Raw genomic sequence first — 26,104 nt, forward strand, 5'->3', positions numbered from 1 at the left:
TAATACCAACATATATGTACGAATAAGCAAGTTTCCACCCCTGAAACATCATTAATACTCAATACTATTTTACTAGTTTGATTTTTGTAGCATGATAACTACAGAGCTGGCTAAAGTAGCAATGAAGAGTAGGAAACTTTTGGTAGGAAATTTTAACTAGCTGTACATCTCAGTGGAATGGGAGTTTTAGGTAGGTTTTACCCAATTCGGGCTAATGATACTGACACAGATGAGTGTTTTAGGTCACTTGAAGAGTCACTGTTGAAGGTATTAGCAAAAGCTGAGGGTTTGTCTGTGCAACCATGCTACCCCTCCTATATAAGATGCATTCTAACATAGGTGAGCAGGTAGGTTTAATTGCAAAAATACTAGCCTGCATCGATAGTTCCACTTGTTTGAGAGAATGTGATGGATTGAACAGCACTTTTTGCTGGCCTGTATATTTGATGGCAAAAAGTCCAATTTTAGGAATTTGAGGGGATAGAGATTTTCTTTTACAGTCACAGCGGATGGCAAGTGAGGAGCGGTGGATGTTGTACTAGGCTCAGGAATGTCTATTTCAATTTAAATGATAGTCCTATGTCCTTATGAGCCCAGAGGCAGGTTACAAAACCATATTGTAGCAAGGTAAAATTGTACCAATAGGCCAATCTTTCAGAGGTGCAGAGTTTTGTATCTTCAGTGTCTGATGTGATGTTGTGTACAGAATTCTCAGTTGCCATCTCATTGGTAGAGCCATTGATCACCCGACATCCTATTTTAATATCTTTCCCTGCCATTCTCCAAAGTCAGGGAGCTTCATCTTTGTCCCAGCTCCATTAGTTTTCTAAGTGTACTGTGTTCTGTGCATGACCATGGTGGAAAGATTCAAATGTCTCCTATTCGAGTATGTTCCCATACTTCTGGTGTACTTAACACGAGTTTGAGACCATGGCTACTCCAGGGGTTTTTCAGTGAGACTTGAGTATTCGAAGTGGGGATTGCTGCTGTTGTGATAGGGTTAGTGATTCTGAGATATTGTTCCTAGTGTTACGTTGTGTCCCTTTACACCATTCCATCTGCATGATGTTTTAATGTCATAATGTCCCTTCACTATGTTCTGTATGGAGCAGTGACTTACATTACAGCATTTTCTATATGTCATGTAAGAGTTACTGTGAATAGTCATGACATTTTATCTGTCCTTTATCAATGGGTGGTCGGGTTTCACAAGTCATGTTTGTGTCTAATTTCCTGATTGACAATTGAATGGAGACAGGTGGGCATCTGTGGGGAAGCAAGTGGTGCCTAAACCTTCATCAGCAGTAGGATGATGTGTTTTGCTTTCACCTTGGAAGAGGCTGCAAGACAAAAAGGTAAACCAGACTGGATTTGGTGGGGTTTCCGGACACATTACCCCATTAGAAAGAAGGAAAAATCCACTGTGCAATAATTCTGTGGTTTGCACCATTCTTATCAATAGCTTCCCAAGCGAGTGGGCCACCAGGTTTAGTTATCAAAGGCACAGTTCCAATTTGTGGTAAATTTACCATAACAGCTTGTCCTGGTTGTTATGCTACTGGATATTTCCTTCGTTAACAGGTAGAGCATCAGGTTCAGCTTTTGCAAAGACCGTTTGGCTCAAGGGCTCCCAGCTGGCCCATCCTGATTATTCACTTGGTGAAGTACTTTGGAAAGTTGAGTATCCCGTTGGGCCTTGCATGGCTTAAAGCTCTTTTTGAATAAGCTATTATCTCTTTTTACCATCCCATTTGACTGTAGGTAATAGGGGACATGGAATACCCACTGAATTTCTTCTTGTGCATTCTTGTACTTCCTTGCATGACAGATGTGAGCCATTGGATGGTTTCAGGAGTAGGGAGAAGGTATTATTCTGTACCTTCCCAAGTAAAAGCAAATTTCTTTTTATCCTCCTCACAGGGACAGTAAAGAACATACCCTTTACATCTAGCATTGCTATCCATGGGTATGCAGCTGCTTGTAGTGTGGCTGTTGGCGTTGTGGTACTAGGTACTACAGCTGTTATTGGGGCTGTGTTGGCATTTGAGTGTCAGTAATGAATTGTTAGTCACCATCTCCCATCTGGTTTTCATACTGTGGATTATATGGGGAGTGGGTTCTGGATATCATCTATCCTTTCTCCAAATCAGCTCTGATTTTGGAAATTCCATTCTGTGCTGCAGCAGAGCCTGGCTATTGTGACACATTAGAAATCTTGGAATCAGGGAGTGCAGGTCCTGCATGGAGTACAGGGCACTGTAGCTGACTGATCTGTGTCAGGATTAGGGTTGACATTAGAGTTGACATTGATTAGGGTTGACTCAAGGGGTGTATGCTGCCCTCCAGCAGGTGCCAGGTTCAAAACATCAAAACCCCAAACATTTTCATTGTGATCTTTAACTGCAAAGCTAGTAGACAACATGTGCTTCTCATGTGCTTCTCATGCGTGAGCCACAAATTAACTTCTGTGGTTTGGCAAGTAACACTTGCTCCATTCATTCCAGTGATTTTCACGTTTTGCCTTCTGGGTCATACACCCAGCTTCTAGGCCTCCTGTTGCATTAGTACTGATATCTGTGCCCCCATATCGATTAGAAATGTTAGCAATTGTCTTTAAAGACCAAGTGGAATCAATGGGCCCATACCCCTAATCCCTCCTTGTGTTCTGTATGTCTTGATTTCATCCCATTTTGCAATTAAGTAGGCTTTAAGAATTGCCAGGGCTCCTCTAAGTAGGGGTGTTAGCACTGCATCATCAATTGCAGTTGATATTGGGATATTACTGGATTCTCATTTATGCATGGCTGGTATGAAGGCAGCTTTTGTGATGGCTGTAGAGAGCTCTTGACTATGATCTCTCTACATAGTCAAGAGAGTCAATCTGAGGATTGTGTAGGCTTCACCTTGCTCCATGGTATCTTTTCCCCCAGCCCAGTAAGCTGTCCTGCTGGTGACAGGGTGGGATCCATTTGCAGAGTCAGGTCCTAAATTTAAGACAACTCCTGGACCCCAAAAGCCATTTGCACCATCTCCATTCAGGCAGACTTACCACAAAACCTGTTCCAGTTTCAGTTGTTTCCAGTCTCCTGCATTGTTTTTACTGTCAGTGTGCCAGTTGTAACAGATCCCAGGGAGTGACTCATACAGTTTATCGGGGAGCACCACCCCAAGGTCCGTCAGATTGTTGTTTTACTGATGAGTCTGGCTTCGTACTAGGGGGATTTGAGGGAAACAAAGAATCATCTTCCCCCAGTTCACTATTGTTGCAGTTACCCCATGTGTTTCCATCCAGTTCTTCAGGGGACACAATGAATTTTCTGATGGAAGACCACATTAAGCATCATCTTGACCTTTTCTGCCAACTTTTGGGTTTTCTCCTTTTCTTCCTGTAACTGTTTCTGCAGCTGCTCTGTTTTCAGAGACCAATAATGCAGCTGCCTTTCTGCCTTCTGTTTCCTCTCGCAGATCTTGTTTCTGTCTACCATGCTTTTTCCTGCCCTGATGGGTGGCTTATTGGCAGGTACCTAACATTTTGCAAAGGACTGCTTTTCCATCCTTTATATGGCCCGTTCTTCCACAGCTTTCCAATCATGCCACTTACCACAAGCCCATTCTTCTGAGAATCTGTGACTTGAACTCACTCCCTGCTTTCACAAGTAATCAGTGATACCATTTGCCATGGTGCTGACTACACCCATCTGTGGCAAAGGAGTGGTTTAAATGACTTAAAAAGTCACCATCAAAGGGATTAGCAAAAGTGGTTTTAATATGAATTCAAAAAAGTGCTTAAAGTTTGATAGCAAGGTTCACTCTATTACTTACATGGATGAAACACACAAAGGAAAATCAAGTTAGAATCGAGCTGAATGATTTACCCAGAGACCAAAGATGCAAAAAGGTAAGGAAGACTCTCCCATTGAGTCCTGAGGTTCAGAGTGGACCTCTTTGCTTTCTAAACTCCGGATGGAGCTTGGGTTTGGCTAGGTCCAATCTTAGTCTCAAACGACAGTTTATATCCAAGGGAATAAACTATATAGATTTCACTAGTATTGATTCAGCATGCTGTCAGCAACTTACCAAGGCTCTGTGTAAGTAAGGGGTCTTTCCTCTGCTGTGGGTAAGGAAGGATCTCTCACTCTCAGGTAAAGATTCTCATGCCTTGAGAGGCATCCCAGCTCCAGAGGAGATGGCTGCCATGCAGCCAGGCTGCCTGGCAGGGGGAGCTCAGAGGAGGCTACTTACACTGCCACGTTCATGGGATAAAGTGGATGGCCCATAGTCAAATCTCATACGATGGGAAAGGTGAGACTCCTTGTAACTTACTTTGTTCCTAGGTGAAGGACTCTTGGAAAACCCACTATCTATGTGCTGATCGCATGATTGGTGTTCCAAGCTCACATGCACAAATGCTCACTGGGTCACTCTGCTCCTTGGTGGGTTTTCTAGAGGAGTTCTTGGCCTGGCTGCTGCTCAGGCCTTTGTCTCCTTCAGAGCCTGTACCAAACTACTACTGGTTTGGTTAAGGGGTCAAGAACATCTGTCACAGATACCAGATCTGTGTGATAGTAAACAACAATGGAAGCTGTTCACTTAGGCAGGTTTTCCCTTCAGAGGTTTGTTTTTTGATCTTCTAACCCAAGGCTTCAAAGCAAGTGGAGTAATGGCTGCATCAAGCTTCAGTGAAGGTTACATTTATTTTATTGGTTTGTTTTCAAAGACTTTGCATATACAGACATCAGATCTGTCAATTCTGAATTAGTCAAAAGCATACAAAACCACTTTTAAATGAGATTTGACTTCCAGGGAGATGTTAAAGCATTTTCTTGCTTTGTCTCAGGAATTACCTGAGGAAACACAGAGGAAACATGCTCCCTTTAACTCAAGACTCAAGTGTCTGTCAATGCACTTAAGAGTGTGGCTCAGGGAACAAAATTCTCCACATCAGTTTTACCTGTCTGGGTACTTTGCTTGGTCATCAGCTGGATTGTGGTTTTGTTGCTTCACAGGAACACACTTCTTCCTTCTTAAATACATCTGCTTGGTATCAGCACAGCACTTGTGTGGATAGGGAAAAGACTCCCTGGCCCTCCAGACTTTGCAGGAACCCCTTACATCAGTGCAAACTCTGTGCTATAATGTTTTTTCCATGAAATCTGGTCAACATTCCAGTCTGCACATCAGTTAGATATGACATGCAAAGTAAAGAAATCCCTCCTGGCAAAGCAAGCCAGGGTACTTTTAAAATCACACCTACTACTGTAGGAGCAATATCAGGAAAGTGTATTGAAATTATTTTAGGTGATCCTTCAAGATGTTCTTTGATACATATTTTGCCACATGATTCTGTTGAATAATGTTGCTACAAGTAGTGTAAGACATGTATTGGTTACATCAGTATTAACTGGTTCTGCAACCAAGTTTTGCGTCAAAAGGTTGAAACCACTTCCCCCTCTCAGAGGGTAAGGAGCCCAACACTGGACAAAATCCCACACTTAAAGTCAGACATAAAGAGTACAAAACTGAACTGATATAAATACTGATCAATATACCGGTATAAACAGTGATATAAATGACAAAAAACCTGATTTAACTTGGAGTGTTTAGTTACTCACTTCTGATTTAGACTGAAAGCTTGCATGCACCAGTCTACAGGCTATCCCTACAGCAGGTAAAATGGAAGGACACAGGAAAATATTCCCAGCACATCACTGGCCTTTAACACTCACATTCAGTGCAAAGGCTTCAGTAAAAACCTGACCAGGGCGCACAATGAAGCAGAGAAACAGAAGAAGAAATGATGATTCTTTTTCCTTATTTTATTGGGTAAATGATTTAAAAGGTAATAACAATAGTGTTAAAACTACTACAATATCTTTCCACAGCCATATCTCACAGACCCACAGATAACCTTCTAGATTTCTTTTTCTTTTTCCTCATTTTCCTCTTTTTAAGCTGTACTTAATATTAAAATGCCCGTTTCAACAGTTTCTTCACACTAATAGCAATTAAATGTGGAAGGAAGAAGGATCTAGTTATAAAGGAAGGGGGTTCAGGTAATCTGTGATATTATTGTAATCAATCAAGTTACTAAGGAAGGAAGGAAAAGACGAGGCCTTACAAGCTACTCCAGGTAGCTCTAAGGCCATTGTGTCACCATTGCATTAAAGATAACTCAAGATGCTGGTGAACAATTTAAAGTAATCTTTTTTTTTTCTTTGTAACATATAAAACACTAAAATAACTTAGAAACTAGATCCAAATATCTTGAAAAGAATCAACTTTGATATACAAAAACAGTCATAAGTTGTTACAAAAGTTCCAAACAAAAGTTTGTTTTCTCAGTGCGTTTATGTACCAGCACAATTACTGGGTCCAGAGCAAAGAAAGAGGTTTTTCTTCTTTAGTTTTATTTTCTTCAACAGTAATAAAAAACGAGGAAAACATCTCTTTGTATAGAAAGAATCATTGCTGGTCTTCAGAATAAATGTAACCAGAAACCCTTAAATCTGAGAGGCACACTTTGGGTTTCTCTTTTTTATTTTTATCTTTTTTTTTTTTTAACTTTTTTTGTTCTTTTTTTAACATAAAAGGAAAGTCACCAGTTTATTTCAGTGGAGGAGCTATTCAGCCTCCCCAAAGAAATTGAATTCCATTAACATCACTAGCAAAAATCAGTTAGAAACTGTACAAAAATAAAAAAGTTAACACATTTAATCCTGCAGGACTTTAGTAAGGACTGGAAGGCAGGCTTTAGGAGCAGCATTTGGGCATGGCTGGAGGCTTCTTTGGTTCGATCTAACACACATAAGAGATGTAACCTACTCCAGACAACAACTTTAAAAACCCGCACAGTTGAAGACAAGTAAAGAGGTCCGTATACAAACACCAGGTGTGCAAATGGATTCGTCTGCCTTGATTTCATAGTGTATCTGAGGTCAGAGCTCTAGTGTGCCCTCCCCTGCTGTCATCAGCATCGGGGTCGAGATGGTGAGAAGTCAGTGCTACAGCAGGCCAGGCAGAAGGAAGGCCACTTGGAGCATGACTAAATAATAGCTGCATTTCAAGTCTATGGTTTTGTTGTCTAACTTAGTTTACAGAAGAGGGGTTTAGGAACATTATGCAAAAGAATTAAAAAAAACCCCAACAATCTCTGTAATGGAATAAGGCAAACTGAGTAGTGTAAAAAAATTAACATTCCAACTTAAAATTAATTCAGCTACTGGGTTGTACCTTAACTTCTGATCAAGTACCCAAATTAAAGACAACAAAAACGATTGTAAAATCTGTATCTAGAATCAGCAATACATAAATGGGTACTAAACGTAACTACAAGGGACTGACATTGGTGGAAGCAATTGTTGATCAGCTTTAAGCAAACAGACCTATTCTGTCCCAGTGCATGTCACAGTGAACTGCACGTTTTGTACAAACAAACCCACAATTACACATAAACAATCCGTAGCGTTTTCAGCACTTGCATGCTGAGGAGGTAGGTGCCCTAGAAACACTGTAGATATAGACTGATTATTCCAATCCTTCCCAAAAAATAGCATACAATCTGATTGACCACAGGCTCTGTAACAGTTTTTAATCAGTGATACAAAACTCTGGTCCAGAAGGGTCTGGCACGAACTCATTTCAAAAGCACACCTTTACAGTTTGTATAACACCCTTTTAACTAGATTTGTAAGCAACAGCTACTAAGAGATAGACAAAAATGCATTGTGCATTATGCTGTATACAAAAAGGAGACAAAACTATCCTTTTCTCCCCCAAGCCATGGTGGGAAGTATTGCTGACCTTGTCCTTAAAACCCTGCAGGATTGTTTATTCATCAGTATATCATTATTACACTGGTAAGAAATTCTGTATAACATCTGCATATATCGAAGAGCTTTTAAAAAATCTGATATGATTTTAGATCCGCATGACCAGTCACGTGACCTTCTTGAGGTTGATTAGCACCTTTCATACATATATATTTCTATATATAATAGAGCTTCTTTAAAAACTTCTAACAAGGAGCTCAGGCTGAAGCATGAGCTGGAACGAGATGACAGGTAAAGATGGGCTTGGATGACTTTTGTTTTTTGCAGCAGAATGATTCAGTTTGTGCTCAGTTTCCCTATAAGGGTAAGAAAAAAAAAAACCCAAACCAACACAATTCTGTCAGGTAGCCACTTGTTCACAATTTCCACTTGAAGACTAAGCCATTGAAAAGTGTTCCCCAAGTAGAAACAAGATAACAGTATCATCCAAAATAGCCTCTGTATAAACATCTATGAATTTTTGCAGCTTTTGGCTGGCATCTCTCGGCTCCTGAAATTTCAGGCCCTCTGCTTATAAATTAAGGCATCATAACTGAAAATGTTAATATTTGGACATCAGATGCTGTGGATGAAGGAATACCAAAGACCTTCTACAAGGACCTCCATAAAAATTAAGTGGCAAAGCTAACCTCACCTAAGGGATGAGCGGAATTTAGCCATATCTGGTTTTGAAACCCTACTGAAACCTTTTTTACGATTAGTCTGATTTTTTTTTAAACAACTGAATTTTAATTGATTTTATCTACTGAATTTTATATATCTATATATTTACAAACATTCATTATTCAAAATAACTGGAATTTCTGCTTACTGTGGCTTATTCACGCATATTAGGAAGGTCTTTTCTGTAATAGATGGCATGTGTTGTCCCCTAGAACATGCACTGAGCTACAGCAGGTATCAGTGGGGGCTCTGCAGGCACATGAGAGGAGCTAGCCCCTACCACATACTGGCCTTGCAAATACACCACACATGCCTTTTACTAAATCCTATTTTTACAGCAGGAAAAAGTTCCAATCTGTTCTCTTTCTTCTACTGTGTGGAGGGGAATGGGAATTATTACACAGTACGTTCAGCTCTCAAGTACTATTCCTGTAATAGATGAAAACATGTAAAATTATGACATACTTGTCCTGTGCTCTTTTTTTCTCTTTTTTAAACAATAGTTAACTTTATCTAACTATTCATGACTTGAAAAAACTCAACAAGTTCAAAAGCAGAAGAACAAACCAGGGATTTTTATTTTCCAAAATAGGTTTGCTATAGAAATAAAAAAACCCTCACTTAAAAAAAAATCCCCAAAAACCTGACACCAGAGCAGACTGAACACAGTTTGCTACAATGTCTGGTGTGTTTGCTATATTTTTTCTATGAATTTTATATATAAGTATATAGTTATGTCATAGACAAAGGCACTAAAATCTAAATCCATTTTCTTACTAATATGACATCTGCTACTCACCAACCTGTTTTTAAACACAAATGTCACTCCTAATTTGCGATCATCAGAAAGGCATCATCTCATTACAAATGCATCGTCATGACTAGTCTTGACAGGGCTGGATTGCCTGCCATTCCCAGCACAGGGCGGGACACAAAGGAACCTGGTGGCCAACTGCATTATGTTGTGCCCTGTCAATTCAACCCCTTGATTGGGAAAATGCTGCCAGGTTTAACATCACCGCTCACTCTACACCTAATTGCTTCTCTTCATCCAAAAAAGCATTCTGGATGTCAGCCTTAACATTCTGGCTGCATGTGCTGGATCTGAGATCATGTATATAGCTACATGTATACTCTTTACTGTGGGGGTGAACTATTGTACACAAAACATTATTAAGAACGTTATGAAAATGCAATTCATTGTCTAGTAGAATACCTGAATCTGATATGTTTCATTCCCTGTCATACCTACTAATGCAAAAGCCATGAATGCCTTTTTGCTAAGCAAAGCATCCCTAACTAATCCTTAAGCTCTTCCTTCCATCCACAGTCACAGAAAGCCTTGATTGATATAATTCAATGTTAATGAAGTAGAAATTTAAAATTTCATAAAAAACCCAAGGGCTATATAGGCTGCAAAAAAATCTGCAGTGACTCAGTAATAAAAAAAGTATGGGATCTTTGTAGTAATGCAGTTTTCCCTCCCGTTGCCATGATGGGCTTAACCAACTGAGAAGCCTCAACATGGCAACGGAAACTATCATCATAAAATGGTACAGTAATAGAGATAGCTAGACCAAGAAGGGGCAGGGTCTCCTGGGAAGAGGTCTGCAGAGAGGTCCAGTGACTGGTCATGCGGCTCAGTGTCAGGAATAATGGTTGTATGGTGGAAGGGGGTGCCCAATACCATTTTGGAAGTGATGATGCTGACGATGGGCAAGGTACTCTGTATAGCTCATCGTCATCTTCTCACTACGGTACCTAGGAAAGAGCAAAGAAGCAAATTCAAGAACTGTTACCAGGAAGCTGTAAGTAGCACTAAAAATACCGTCCTAGTGGTATGTGCAATGCTAACAACTCTGTACTTCTGATGGTAGGATTAAGACTAACTGCAGTTGCACAAGGGCAGGGAGGGAACCACCATGGTTGTCAGGGTCATTCTGGAATCACACCACAAAGTGCTCATGGAAAACATTTTGAGTGAACAGAACTGTTAAAAATCGTTGCCTACTACGTTGCTCTAAGTAGAGGGAATAGAAACTCATGATGATTTATTGAGTATGTCCCGCATCTTCAGCCAGCTCTCTACATAAACTCCAGGAGAAAATCTGTAAACAACTGCTAAAGATTTTTGGGCTGTTTTTAAACTATCAGTGTGCAGTGTCTGCCAAACCCTGCTTTTAAAATAATCCCAGCTACGTTAAATAGTTACATTCTTTTTAGACTAGAATCATACAATCTGTCTCAAGTTAGAAGAGACCCATAAGGATCATTGAATCCAACTCTGTGCTCCTCACAGCATTACCTAACACTAAACCATATGACCAAGAGCATTATCCAGACACTTCTTGACATTTCAAGAGGCTTGGTGCCCTGACCACTTCCCTGGGAACCTCTTCCAGTGACCGATCACCCTTTCAGTGAAGAACCTTTTCCTAACGTCCACTCTGAACTCCCCCTGATGCAGCCTCATTCCATTTCCTCATGTCCTGTCACTGGTCATCAGAGACATCAGCACCACCCCTCCTCTGCCTGCCCTGAGGAAGTTGTAGACCACAATGAGGTCACCCCTCAGCCTTCTCCAGGCTGAACAAACCAAATGACCTCAGCTGCTGCTCATAAGTCTTGCCCCTCGATGTCTTTCACCATCATGGTGTCCTCCTCTAGACACAATCTAACAGTCTGATATCCTTCTTACACTGAAGTACCCAAAACTGCCCACAGTACTCAAGGTGGAGTGTACAGTGCAGTGCAGAGTGGGACAATCGCCCATCTTAACTGGCTAGCAATGCTGTGCTTGTTGTATCCCAGGACATGGTCAGCCCTTCTGGCTGCCAGGGCACACTGTTGACTCCTGTTCAACTTGCCAGCAACTCAAACCCACAGATCTCTTTCTGTGGGGCTGCTCTCCAGCCTCTCATCCCCAGTTTGTACGTATAATCAGGACTACCCCATCCCAGGGGGAGAACCCTGCACGTGCTGTTGTTAAAGTTCATACAGCTGGTGATCCCCCAGCTCTCCAGTCTATCCAGATCTCTCTGTTGGGCCTTTCCACCCTCAAGGAGTCCACAGCTCCTCCCAGTTTAGTATCACTGGCAAACTTAAATGTACACTTGACATCCAGGTCCTTTATAAAAACATTAAAGAGCACTGGCCCTAAAACTGAGCCCTGTAGAACCCCACTGGTGACTGGCCACCAGCCTGATGTAACCCCATTTACTAAACCTCTTCAAGCCTGACCCATCAGTCAGTTGTTCACCCAGCATTATGATGGATCTGTGTAGCTGTGTGCTGCACATTTTGTCCAGAAGGATACTGTGAGACAATATCAAAAGCTTTGCTAAAATAAAACCCCCACATCTCCCCTTGGTCAACTGGATGGGTGACCTTGGCATAAAAGGAGATTATGATGGTTAAGCAGGACTCCTCCTTCCTGAACCCGTGCTGCCTGTGATCAATGCCTACATTGTCTCTCAAGTGCTTTTCAATAGCTCTCAAAATAACCTTCTCCATAATTTTAGCAGGCAGTGAAGTGAGACTGACAGGCCTGTAATTACCAGGGTCTTCTTACCCTTCCTGAAAATGAGACATTCGCCAGCTTCCAGCTGACCTCTCCAAGACTCCCAAGACCACTGAAAAATAATGGAGAGAGGTCCTGCAATAACATCAGCCAGCTCTATGCAACTAAAACCAGAATTCAGGCCCTGACAACAAGTATTTTGGACAGACTTGCATCAGTATTGTTTGACAACAAGGAACATATCGCCACGTTTACACTTATCTGCAGAAGTGTAAAATTACACAAAACCAACACTATTCCACATTTCCACAAATTTCACTTAGAAAGACCTTTCATAAGAGATCTGACAGATGAGGTTTGGTGAATTCAGCTACAGTGATTTAAAATACTGCCACCTCTCTATCATGTTTTCCTTCTGCAGTTGCTCTGGTTGTTCTCTCCTCTTTTAGCTCAGGAAAAACCACAACAGATGGCCCAACCACTTGCACTCGCAACCCAACACAAAAGTTACAACTACTGTGGAGTTACTACCTGCAGCCATGAAGGTGGCAAACACATTTGCTTCTGTCACCTCTTTGCCAGAGGAGCAGAGCAGAATATCAGAACACCTTAGGCAGCTTTGTGCTTCAGAGCACCAAAGTTTACTCCACGTTTACTCCAGTGTTTGGTACTGATGTACTAATGTAACAAAGCTGGTCCTTGCTGAGAGATCACCTGCAGCTCTTCTGGAGTTGATAAGTAACCTGGTGAATGAAACCCCCACCACTGTGAAACTCAACTGTAAGCTCAGCAGTTACTGAAGTCAGTTGTAAGTGGGTCAAAGTAGGCCAAAGGCAGCCTGTCTGGAATCACATCTTATGGTGAGCAGATGGAAGAGAAAATGCAGTTCCTGTCCTTATGCATTTCAGACCCCCAGAATTGGTACGTTTCATTTAGCTCCACTTTTTTTTAGTTATCTTCAAAACATGGCCAGAACTAGTGGGTATGAGCTTGAAGTTAGAAGTTAGATAGACAAGTTTTGATTAACTTTATTCACACATAGGAGACCTGCTTTAATTCACGGTTGAAAAGAAGGTGAAGGCACTTATTCCTCTCTTCCATGCTTTACTATGTGACTAGCAGTTGTTAACACAAGGCTCTGAAAAAGGTTGTCTGAATGCTGGGAAATGGTTACTATTTTAATACTACTATTCAGAATATGTCAGCAGAAGCTGAGCTTTTAAGCAAATAAAACAGCCAAAAAAAAATTTCTTCTTAACATTTAAAATTATGCTCTATTCCACTTCATCAAGCCAGTGATTTTGCTGGAAGTTTGGATGTTGTGAACTCAAATATCTCAACATGGGGGTTTTGATGTTCTGGGATTTTTTGGGGGTGGTAGTGGTGGGTTTTGGGGGGTTTTTTGCTTGTTCTGTGCTCACATCCTATTGCTCCAAACAAAATCATGCAGCTAGAGGAATGTGTGTGTAATGCAGAACATTTGTTTCTAGTAAAACATATTCCTTATTTACTGAGGTATAGAGAGATTGTAACTTAAGAACTACAGCACTGTTACCTTTGCCCTCAGCTATCTCTATATATCCATTTTGAACAGAAGATACATAGGCGTACAGCTGAATAGTAAAAGGAGATTGGGGAACTGCATTTGGAGATTTAGCTGGATTCTGTAAACCCTTCCTCCCTGGTTTAACCTTTGGAATAGCACATTTTCTTTTCCTTAGACCCAGCTACTTCAGTGTAATGGGGTTCCTACAAGAATCCAGTACTCTGAATAGTCATTGAGACAAAAAGTCTGTTCTTCATTCACACATAACCCCTTTAACACTACAGTATTATTTTTCTAATAAATGCTATACCTTCTGGTATAAACACAAACTACTGCTAAGTGATAGCAAGATCTGTGGATGAAGATGACAAACATGGAAGCTGAAAAGATCCAAAATCTGAGGTCTTTGTCCCATAAAAGTGCATAATCAGTCAGGAGAATCCAAGTATTTTCTGATGTTTGAAATGACACGATTGGGTTTTAAGTATGGACAAGGAGGAAAGACTTTCCAAAAAAATCAGGACACTGAAACAAGAGTAATATATACAACATTTGTAGAACTAATCTTGTGACCCTGTGAGCCCCTAGGAATTGATGAAATATAGGAAGGATAACAGTTTGGGACAGAGAGGATTCCAACTTTGTTATCTGTATTAGTAGTATGTCAAGTGTGGCCTCCCTGAAGAGGATGAACAGTCAATAGTTCCTGATCATGTAAGATTAAACAAATTCTTATTTCTTCAAGCATGGAACAGATAACCAGAGTTTAGCAGTCATTTTATACCACAAACTTATACTAATCTACAGTTTTAGAGGTGTTCTTACAGACATTTACTCCTCTATCCTTCACCACGTAACTACAATACTATGAGGCAGAATATCTGCTGCTAACTCTAAATATTCTGGCTCCCAGACATTAAGAAACTCTCAAGAACATATTTATTAAATTAGCAAGATCAAACACATTCATGTGCAAGAGTGACAGAGTAGGAAATAAAACATTAATGTCTTCATTTCTGAGAATATTGACACAGTTTAAGTAGTAGCTGGCTCTCAGACCAGGTACCTAGCTGGCACACCATCTGCTCAAACACAAATGGACAATGCCAAGTAATCCTTGTTCCCAACAGCAGCCCCTGAACATCCATTACAGCCAATGACCAAACTGGACAAAGCGAGAGCTAATGTGCTAGTAAGATTTTTCAGTTATGAAACAAAATATGCAGGTACCCTGACGTGTGTGTGGCCTGATATTTAACAACAGCCTTTTCTTTCTTCCTTAGTGCCACTAATTCCTATGCAAGGCACAGATGCTCTCAGAGGTCCATACTGCTATCATGAAAAGAAAGAAATCATTAATAGTGTATACAGGAAAGCTTACTATTAATATCTGAAAAGAGCACTTACCAATGAACACATCACAGTACTACAAAAACAGGACTTATCTGTGGTATCCCCCGATGCATACCTGGTTAGCTTTATTGTTTTCCTGAATTCATTAGTAATCGGAGCCTTGTAGCCTCCTTTCCTCAATAAGGAATCTATGGTTTGAATGTGGTCCCATCCTGTTGGATTTGACAGTAATAAAAATTAGTAAGACAGCAATAATAATAGATGTTGCAAAAATACAGACAGTATGTAGTGTTATTGATAATTAAAGTGCTCTGCTGACATTCTGTATCAAACATAGAACATTCTTCCCTACTTAGGAACAGCTAAAGGAAATACGACATACGGGATTTGGTTACACACAGTTTGCTCTACAAACAAGACATCTCTATCTCGTAGTTTTAATATATTAACAGTGGACCCACTATATCCAGGTGTCTTAGACTAGGGCAGGATACAAAATTAAACCTTTTTGCAATGTTCAGGTATAGTAATGTATCACAATTACTTTATACATTATAAATAGCTAGGAGAGCATCAAAAACTAAATTTCTGCATAAAATTTAAAAGAATTATTAGCTGAACTTGTGCAGAGAATTTCAGAGGTGAGACTTATTCATAAATATAACAACTGTACAGTGACACATCTGATTTCAGAACTACTGTATTATATTGTAGGTGTCTGGGTAATAAAAAAAGTGATGGTTTAAAACCTCAGTCATCACTGTTCTCAATAACATTTTCATGCTATTCATAACCCTTATTTATTGATTTTTAAAAGCCTAATATTTTAAGTAGCTGTCAGACTTGTTATTTCCAAAAGATGCAATTAGATTAGTCACATTGTTGCATTAAAATAAAGGTAGTTTGGGGTACATAAAAATATACAAATGAGTAGTTGTGGGTGTTGTAAAGAGTCAGATTGCAGTGCATGGTCTACTAAAGCTATCTAGAAATTTAAACACACCCCACCCCCCCAAATCTCTGAATTAAAAAAAAAAAAGAAGCTTGGAAAGCCTCTAAACTTTGAAGTGACTATTTGGAAACAGAATTATCAATTAAAGATGATCCTCAGTAAAGGTTTGATCCTATTCCTTAGTAGACCAATTCAAATATAAAAAGGCAAAAAAACCCCACCCCCAAACCCAACAACAATGCAAAATGTACAAGATTGAGAGATGCTGTCAAGCCTGGAAGAAAATCTCCATAGTAGTCATAGTCAGCTGCTTAGTCCAAAAGATTACTGTTCCACAAAATCTACTACAGGTTTTAATTCACAAAATTAACTCTGTGCCTCTATAAAAAGGGACTTTAAAAGCATTAATGAAAGTAATTCCCTTCCATTCATCAGAAAACCTGGGAAGCCAGTGTTCATAAAAGGTATGAAGAACTAGCAGAAAGTACCTATAACTGAATAAAAAGATCCAACACTTTTCATTGCAAATTTTGGAATAGATCAGCTGTAAGTTAAATATACATCCCATGACTTAACAGAGATTTTGCATGTCACTAATATCACAGCTAACAACTATGGAAACTGGCAGCTTTTAACAACTGGAAAGTTGGTTGACAGCACATACCACCCCTCCATATTTTATTTCCTACAGCTATGCTGCATTTATGACTGGTTTTAAAACAGCTACAGGTTACTGAATCCTTCTAAGGGGACTGACACAGGCATGTAATTGGCATTTTATATAAGAGTCTTCTTACAATTAAATATTGCTCCATCATCTGACATCAGTGCAAGGTCAAATATTGCATTTTAGATTTATATGTATGTTTAAATTCTTCACCAGATCATATGAAATAAAGTGCAACAATGACCTTGCTCCTTTGCAACCTCCGGTAAGTAGGTGGCGGTGCGTTTTGATCCTTTTTCATTGATGAATTCTATTCTAATGCCATGTACACCCACCTGCAAGAAATCGGCAGCTTTATTAGTACACTGAAAGAAAAAAAGACACAAGAGATTTCTATCATGATAAAACCCAAAACGTGAACCTTCCAGTGGTTAGCACTGTTCTGTGAGGAGTTTCAGGATGTGGTACTGAAGCGAATGTCATCTTTTTGAGAGGTATTCACCTTACAGCCTTGTAAGTTCCGCAGTGGCACAAGTAAGTCCCTCGGCTCCCTACCACAGAGCTTCATTTCTGGTCTGAAGGAAAGCAGCTGAGATGCAAAGTTCTGTCTCCCTCTGACTCGGTCAGCAATGCTGTTGCTGATAAAATCCCCTGGTCACCAGATAAAATCTGCAGGCAACCACAGGGCTGGCAAATCTGAAGATGCTTCAGTTTTCAAAGTAATCAATTTTGTTCAAAGTAACAACTGAACAATGAAAGATTTGTCACACTGTGAACTCCAGCCTGGAGTCTTCAAAGTTTCTGCCAATGTATGACACATTTTAAAGTATTCAGCTTCAAATTCCTATTTCCTTGTATGAGAAAATGCCAGGATGGAAACCAAAATTACTAGTGTCAAGGAGTTAGATGTAGATAAAGTTGAACTTCCAAGAAAAATAAAATGCTTGGCACCTTTGCAGGGCACTGTTTAAGCACCCAGGTTTCCAGGTACAATAGTTGTCTTGAGAGCACTTGGATCAGGCAGCCACAAAAGACATTCCAGTGCCAGTGAGGTTTCAGTTGCTTTTGAGTTCTGTGCATAAACACACAGCATTAGCAGGCAGACATTTTCATGCCCACATAATTAAGATGTTATTTCCATTTAAATCCAAAGTTCCCAATCTTGTATGTGAAAATGAACAGTTTATGTTTCAAAGGGTATTGGGTTACTTGGTATGGCACTTACTTGGTAAGCTGTTAACAGTTTTTCCAGTGACAACCTATTTTACTGTAATTGCCTGACAGAAAACAAATCAGGAGCATTTAGAAAGCTCTACCACTTGCTCAGATAACATATTTGCTTATATTAAGAGTTTATTTTTTAATCTTTATCTAAGACACAACGGTGGAGGAACAGGAAGAAAAGTCTCTCTTGGGGCTGGCCATGGCCTCAACGATTTCTCCCCATCAACTTCACATTTCTTAAATAGGAAAAATTACTTGGAGACTAACAAATTTAATTCCCTGCAAATTTTAACACCTCGTTTTATTACCAAATACTCCTAAACCTAACTTTCATAATGCGGGTATATAATCACTACAGATCTTATCTGTATACTTGGATGATTTAATTAGGAACCCAAAGGGCCTGAAAGTAAAATGAAGCAGTGTTAGAAGCTGAAATGAGCCTACCGAGTTTATTCCAAGAACAGAGTAAGCTTTTGCAGCTGGGGATTTTCTGTCTATATTTAGTTGCTTAAGCACTAACATCAAGTATTTTCAGGTTTTGCACACCTTCAGAACCTGCAAAATATTAGATTCTAAATTCTATACAACTGGTCTGCATAGTAGTGATAGTGTAATACTCATGAGAAACTAACCAGAAACACTAGTGACGTATTAAGTATGACCCAACATTCAAGCAGTAGGCATTGCACTGGACTGGATATTTCCCATTAACCATTTTAACGGACTTTTAGGCTCATGTTTGTAGAAGAGGAAGATGTAGAGCAGAATTAATAAGGCAAAACAACTGCACCCACAATTCCTTTGGTTGGGAAGATTTCGCAGCATTCTGTGAAGCAGGAATTCCAACTGTGTAGCTAAGCAGTACTCTTAGTCCAGTACAAATGGCTTTTCATTGTTTAGCTCCAGTTAATCAAAACCAGGCCTGAGCTAAATAAATGGAAAGCCACACACAAACAAAATAAGGATGATCCACACTAAGACTGCATGGGCACAGTCAGGAATTTGACTTCCTCAAGGGACCAATGTTCCTGTATTGCTGAGAACCCTTGTGAAATTTCCTAAAGTACTCCTCTCAAAGGTGGAAGGTAAGGCCTAAGTACCTGTTTGGAAGGCATTAGCTGCAGGACAGCCCTTACTGCCAGCACACCAGTTAAACAGCAACAAACTCTGTGCCTGCCTCCCAGTTCTACCAGTAAAAGCATTCCCCTAACCACAGGATGAACCAGGTCAAGCTGTTCTGGGTTATGGCTGATCCTCCTACGTACTTACGGTTTGTCAGCTCAGTCTTTGAACAGCAGCAAGCTATAAACATTTCCAAATAAAAGGCTGGCTTGATAGGACAGGGGATGATGGCTTTAAACTGACAAGAGGGGAGAGCGAGATGAGCTCTTAGGCATGAGTTCTTCCCTGTGAGGGTGCTGAGGCGCTGGCACAGGGTGCCCAGAGAAGCTGTGGCTGCCCCATCCCTGGCAGTGTTCAAGGCCAGGTTGGACACAAGGGCTTGGAGCAAGCTGCTCTAGTGGAAGGTGTCCCTGCCCGTGGCAGGGGTTGGAGCTGGATGAGCTTTAAGGTCTTTTCCAACACAAACCAGTCTGGGATTCTGTAACTTGCATGGTATTCCTTTTGATTCTACATAACACAGTAACTTCCCCCTTTATTTACCTAACTAGTACTGTGGAAATAGCTGCATATAAACTTGTCTGGAAATGGAGCAGTTCAAAGTGATTTTTGCTACTTATTAGAAGCTGACCTCACTTTTTATTAGCTGAATTCTACAGCTTTTTTAGCCCCACGTTTGTAGCAAATATTCTGGCTTCTTTCTGATCATCCTTAGTAGGGCTTAAATATGACACGCTGATTTTTACAAAGGAGGCTAAAGACTACTCAGGAGATACGCTCTCCACTTGATGGCAGGCATTCTTTTTTAAATGAATCATTTATTTACATACATGAAATCACTGAATATCATCCAAAGAGAATAAAATATTGAGATCAAGACTCTTTCTTCTAAGGCATACAAGCTGCAGGAGTTGCTGGTGCCACTGCACTTTTAAGAAGGAAAGAATTTCCACAACCCTTAAATGTACTAACTTCATAACAATGAAAAGCCACCTTTCGGTCAACAACTCAGTTTGCTACAACTGTTTAGGCTAATATTTAAACCAGAGCACACAGGCTAAAGGCCTTTTGTATCAACACAGCAAGCAATTCTGCAGATTTGACTTTACTGAAGAACAGCAACTTCAGGGCAAAGATCTCTTTCAAGGTATTTTAAGGAAAAGCCTCTGGTCAATTCTAGTTAGTTATTACCTTGGTGGAATTACAATCATGTTTTCCAAAAAGTTTCTAGTTATAATTATATACAATTACAATGTCCATGATGTTTTAATTAAAAAATGGGGAGAGGACCTGAGTTAGCACGACAGGCTTTACCTTCTAGCAAAACCCCCCCAGATTCTTCATTAAATTAATGAGAAAATCAATTAGAAATGTGTTCAGTTGCTGTAACATGAAATAGAGAGGGAATGAGTAGAGGCACTTTGCTTTTCTCTTCTGTATTTCTAGAACGCTCTCTCAAGGAGGCAGAGCTGGAAGGAATTGCAAGACCTACAACCTGATCATACTTACATACACCGTTTGTGGGATCTGAATGCACTTACAGGGCATTCTGAGTGTAGGCTCATTTACCCTAATGGCAGGCCTACAAGCTCCACAAGCCAAACAGATGATCTTTCTAAAGGACCCAAAGCCATGGTACTTCACAGCAATCTATTCAAGCTCTTCTACGTTCCTTCTTTTGGGGTGCTGCTAACTACACACAGAGTTCCAAGTACAACATGAGATGCAAGTGCATCTGCATTAGGAATGAACAGCAAAACTGGAGACACTAGTTCATAACTCCCAGTGTTCATTTCAAAGCCCTACATCTGTTCAATTACTACAGTGCACTGCAATTCACATGAAGTCCCATGTAAGTAAGAATGCCACGTTATATTTTAGGAAGCACGCTCATGAACCATGGCATGGAATTAGTCCTATAAAGGTGTGCACTTTCCCCTAGTTACCTTAATAAAAGGTGAAAATAACAGCAAATTGAAAAATCACATGGGAGCTAAGAGCCGTCTATTCCTGTCTCTCTTGGCTGAAGTTTCTGTTGCAAAAGGATCTCAGATTGGTTTTGACAACTGACATACTGTTTTCATTCGGGAAGATAATTCATTAATTAGAGAACAGAGTATCTACACTCTGCTTCACGATACAGGAGACACTCCTGAGCTGGTTCTTCACACTGTATCAAAGCCACCAGACCACGGGGAGTCATCTGAACTGTCGATTTTGAAATACTGTGACATCTTGTCAGCAACCTGCTGAACTGCCCCCTCAGGACCATCAGTAGCATCAGACCTACAGAAATAAGGTCTCCTAACCAGGGTGATGTTTTTCAGGGCGATCTTAGCGTTACACAAGATGAAAGACACAGAATCTCTCTGTACGTCATACTCTACAGACATCCTGGAATGTCCTTTTGCCATTGATATTGCATAACTGCAGCACCTTTAAAGGAAACACAGATGACTTAAAGCTATCCACTGACAGAAGCACAAACAGCGATGAATCGTTCCTTTAGACTAACAATTACAAATTTTATCTTCCCCATATGTATATACACAACCCCCACAGCCCTTTTACATGGAAAGCTTGTGGATCATCCACAGCTGTATATGATACAATCATTAAAAAACCTTAAATGAAATAGGAGAGAGCAACTAAGCAAATGGGTAACACAAAGACTATTCTATTTTTGACTCTTCCACTCTTCCCTCATAAGCCAGGGCTTTCCAGTAAGAACATCATAAGAATCCATAAAATCAGTCAGAACTGAGGAAGACTACAGTTCCGCACTGAGCTTCTTTACAGTTGTTAAAGTCTCAAGGACTTTGCAACAAGATACAGAAAGGACAAAGAAAGTAAACTCCTCCCTTGTTTCATACAAGAATTAGTCATGAATCAGAAGTCTTCCAAGGAACAAAATCAAAAATAGTCCTTCTGAGGTAGAGTGTAGGTTTAAACTCAGGCTTTGGCTTCAGCTTCTCTTGTAAGGAAGAATAGTTTGGTCATGTTAGAGGTTTATTAGTGAGAGAATAAACCAGCATCTAATAATACTGATAGACCACATGGAAAGAGCTAAATGCTATTTCATTATGCACCTCACATAAAGGGACATTTTCTGAGTGTATTCACAGTCTGACTTTTAATGAACTGTAATAAATGCAATGAAACTGAAAACATCACAGTGATTACTACCGGAAGTCAACCTAATAAAGCAGAAAAATTCTACCACTTTCAATTCTGACTAATAGTTTGGTTTAATATTAAAAGTCACTCCAGTTTTGATTACTTGAAAACGTTGCTTGAAGTGCTCTTAACGTCTCAGTGACAAGTTCCTTCTCTGAACAAAGCTCCAGGTTGGGAATGCACAGGCAGCTCCAGCAAAGGTTTATTTCTGTCTGACATTACATAAAAAATGAATAATTCTGGTTCTGGTGAAAATGCTGATACACCCCAAAGGAAACTTGCATTCATCTTCTTCAAAATTGCATACCAGAAGGTAAGGAGTCCTTGCCCCTGTGAGGTGAACAGGAAATGCTTTTCTGTCAGATTTTCAGCTACTGTAAAATTCATCATGCTGGGGTTACTGCGGGATACACCACTGTGATACAGTGGGGCCTCCTACCATTTTAACAACAAATGCAATTGTGTTCAATATGCATTTGTTATATGGGAATACAACAGCAACTTCTTTTTCTCATCCTAAGTATTTAGTAGGGCTAAATCATCATTAAAGGGAAATGCTGTAACTGGTGTGGTGTCTGCCGTTACAGCATGTCCACTATCATACATGACAATTTCAATTTCTATTTCATGTTCATTCAAGTACAGACTCAAGAACAATACAATTGTACTGACTGAGATGAAAAATTCACCTTAAGTTCAGTAACTTGTTTTTTGCAAGTGTCTAATACCAAATAACTTGGCAAAAGCAGAAGAATACAGAATAACACCTCCTTCAGTACAGCTTCCCAGAATTCATTCCAAAAGCAGCCTTTGCTTCTTAATCTCTTATGCTGCTGTTCCAAAAGAACGCCTGCAGGTTTCCTAGAGCCTAACAATTAAAATGGATTCAGCTCCATGCTAGGAAAAACAAGAGCAATTATTTACTTGGCCTCTCTGTGCAGGGGCTTTGTGGGGTCTGTGCAGACCACCTGCTTTGAATGCAAAGGATGTTTTGGGAAAGGTAAATGGCTCACTCCTACAAGCTAAATAAGGCAGCTTGTTTGGGGACTGCAGGTTTTTGCAGTGCTTGTTTCAGAAGCATGCACCAGACTCTGAACTTTCATACTGAAACATCCTCTTTCCAGAATCAATGGCCTGATCTACCATGCTCCTGTAGTTAACTTTGCTGCAAGAGAGGTCTTGGGACACCACCACTTGGACAATGCCTTGCTTGATGGAGCATAAATACAGCTGTGCAGACCATACTTATTCTGAGTAACTATGAGCAAGGACAGAACTTGGTTCCACTTTCACAGCACAAATTTTTAAGGTGACAGTTCTATCAAAAAGGATCTTTTCAATCTGTGCACAAAACAACGTGCAGAAAGTGCAAAATCTATAGTGACAACTACACTAAATATATGCAGCTAATTGCAATGGTGTAAGTCCTGCTATTGATGTGCATGCTATGAAAGTAATTTTCTTAAAAGATATCTGACATCCTTACCTCCCAGTCCATGTAGTCACATACATCTTCAAAGTTAGTGAGTAGAGACACTGAGCAGAAAAGCCGTGGCAGCTCATCCCTCGTCATGGGGGGAAAACGACTATCTTTAAGGGCACTGTTGAAGACAAAACACAATTTCAAAGGATTTTTTTTTTTTTTTAATTAAAGTTCAAGGATCAAATGAATCAACTGAAAAGTGTAAAGGACAAAAAAATCCCGATGAAGTGATGACCAGTTTGATATCCAGCTGCCAGGGTCACACACTGACCACCATCCCCAGCTCTCTCCTTAGCCATTTGGTTCAGTTCTCGGCTGGTGGTGTTCTAGGGCTATTCCTTCCTGAGCTCATTTTGCTACTGTGACAATCTCACTAGTGAAGCAGGTTTTGGAATAAGCTACAAGAGCAACAGCTTTTTACTCTTAATTTAGGAAATTCCTTTCAAAAAGGGTTAAAGTATACACCACAAAGTAGAGGGGGAAATTCTATAGCCTGTGATAATCAAACACACGACACAGGAATCAAACTGTAGAACTTAATTACTCAGTGAAAAAAAATCCAAACAAGGAGAATATTCTCCCAAAAAGAGTAACATTCATGCTCACTGGCAAAGGTGAATATATAAAGGTAAGAACACCCAAGGGCTCTACAGAGCTGTAAAGCTACAGAACTTGAGGATGTTCTGCAAAGCAGATGTAACGATTAGTAACAGGGAAGCTTGCACACAGCTAAGCTAATCCTCAGGCTAACGCACTGCTCTACAGACAGACACATACCTAACAAAGTAAGATCAGCACAGAGAGGAACTACCTGTGCACATGCCAGCACGCTCTGGGAAACAAAGCTGTTAACAGACAGCGAGCTGTACCACGAGTAAGAACATCTGTTAACAGCCTACTTGCATAAAAGTTTGGTTAAGAACCAGTTAAATTGGAAAAGGGGAGGTTAAAGTGAGTATGGCATCTCCTAATTTTGTATTCTTGTAAGGTTTGAAATATGACATGTATGAATACAAACGTGCTCATCTCCAACAAAAACACTGCTCTGTAACTGAGCTTTTAGATGAGTAAAATACCATTTAAGAGACTTACTAAAGTACTAGAAGTACTTCATGTGTCTCATCATTTCAGCTAACGATCAGATCATTCTTACTCGTTTTACTTGTCATACAGCCGGTGATTGCCATTAGCTGAGATCACCGCAGCCATGGCCATGGTGTTTAGAATATGGCTGAAGTGTATTTTATAAAGAGTAGTATAACTTTATCAAAGCAGACCAAATAGGAGCATGTAAGCAAAAAAATGTAAGGTTTAGCTAAAGGAAATCATCATATGTATAACCAGAAATAGCTTCCCATCATAAACGAATACCATACACTGAAGAGTTAAAACAGAACCTATATTTTCCTGGAGTGAGGGGAAAGCAGGCTTTTACATAGCTATGCCACAAGTACAAAAAAACCCCATAATACTGGAACTTAAGACTAGAAGCCCTTCCTCAAGCTTTGGTATTTTGACATTACAAAATAGGTCAGAAATGTACACTTTCATTATGAAGACAAATTCACTATATAACTGATTAACAGCAGGCCTACACTAGCCATTATTTAGGAGTAATTCTAGGCAACCCCAGTTAAAGTTACCATAGACATGAAAGAAGTAGTAATGGGAGCATACTCTGACCAAAGGGACAGCTCAAACCAGAAGTCCACAGAACCCAGTATTCAGTAACAATCAACAGCGGTTCACAAAATGAATGAACACAGTAAATATCCAGGGGTACTCCCCTGGAATCCTCTCCAGGAATCCAGCTCTTTCTAGCTCAGGTGTTCTGAGCCAGAAATGGCATCTCTGCACTTATAAGCAGTTTACTAAGTGCACACATACACACTTTCAAAATTTCTTTTTTTTTTTTACTAAAAATTACCTTCAGAAACCCCAATACTCTTCAACTCCATCGCCACAAGTTTGCTTATATGCAAATTTCTCCTTTCCCCAAGGTGTGCTCTACCTGCATCATATAACCAATCTATTTGAACACTACTGAAAAGCACCCACAGACACAAGCATTATTAACCAACAACTGCACACACGGATATTGCCCAAACGTGTTTAAAAACTTGGGGGTTTTCATAATTTATGCGACAATCTTCCTATGCAAAACATTTCCCATATTGTAAAAATATACAGCTTTCAAACAGTTGCAGGGTTTTTTGCACCACTTGACAGCAGTATACATACAACTTCTTCCTGCTCACTGGAAATCTGCACCGGCATTACTAGATGAGAGAACACCCCTAATTTAACATACTTTTAAGTCATACAGAAACAAATGTCATACAGTGCATGCATAAGCCACATCTCAGCTCACCTGCTCACATGCTGAGATAATCATCTGAAACAAGACAGGTGAATTGTGACAAATGTGAATAGTGATAAAAGCCAAGATATGAAACCTTCATGTCAACACAGCGGAAGCAGAAAGGCACACACGGAGGCACACAAGCCTCAGGTGAACAAAGTAGTTTGGTTTTAGTGAATGCAGAGCGCTGCAGTAATCATTGCAAG

The 26,104-nt window shown here is 40.0% G+C and overlaps 1 protein-coding gene across 1 annotated transcript in view; it reads right to left on the minus strand.

The window, feature by feature from the left end:
- Nucleotides 1-5,667: 5,667 nt before the first annotated feature.
- AMMECR1 (AMMECR nuclear protein 1) overlaps nucleotides 5,668-26,104 on the minus strand; it is a gene marked incomplete at its 5' end in the record, with an annotated part of 101,324 nt that continues 80,887 nt past the window's right edge. Inside the window, 4 exons of the mRNA XM_080624611.1 lie at nucleotides 5,668-10,253; nucleotides 15,027-15,123; nucleotides 16,775-16,865; nucleotides 23,540-23,654. Of these exons, the coding sequence (XP_080480737.1) occupies nucleotides 10,139-10,253; nucleotides 15,027-15,123; nucleotides 16,775-16,865; nucleotides 23,540-23,654 (418 nt within the window). The 3' untranslated portion in view covers nucleotides 5,668-10,138. The remainder of the gene's footprint in view (nucleotides 10,254-15,026; nucleotides 15,124-16,774; nucleotides 16,866-23,539; nucleotides 23,655-26,104) is intronic.

The sequence above is a fragment of the Psittacula echo genome (genome assembly GCF_963264785.1).
Source record: "Psittacula echo genome assembly, chromosome: 8".
NCBI lineage: Eukaryota > Metazoa > Chordata > Aves > Psittaciformes > Psittacidae > Psittacula > Psittacula echo.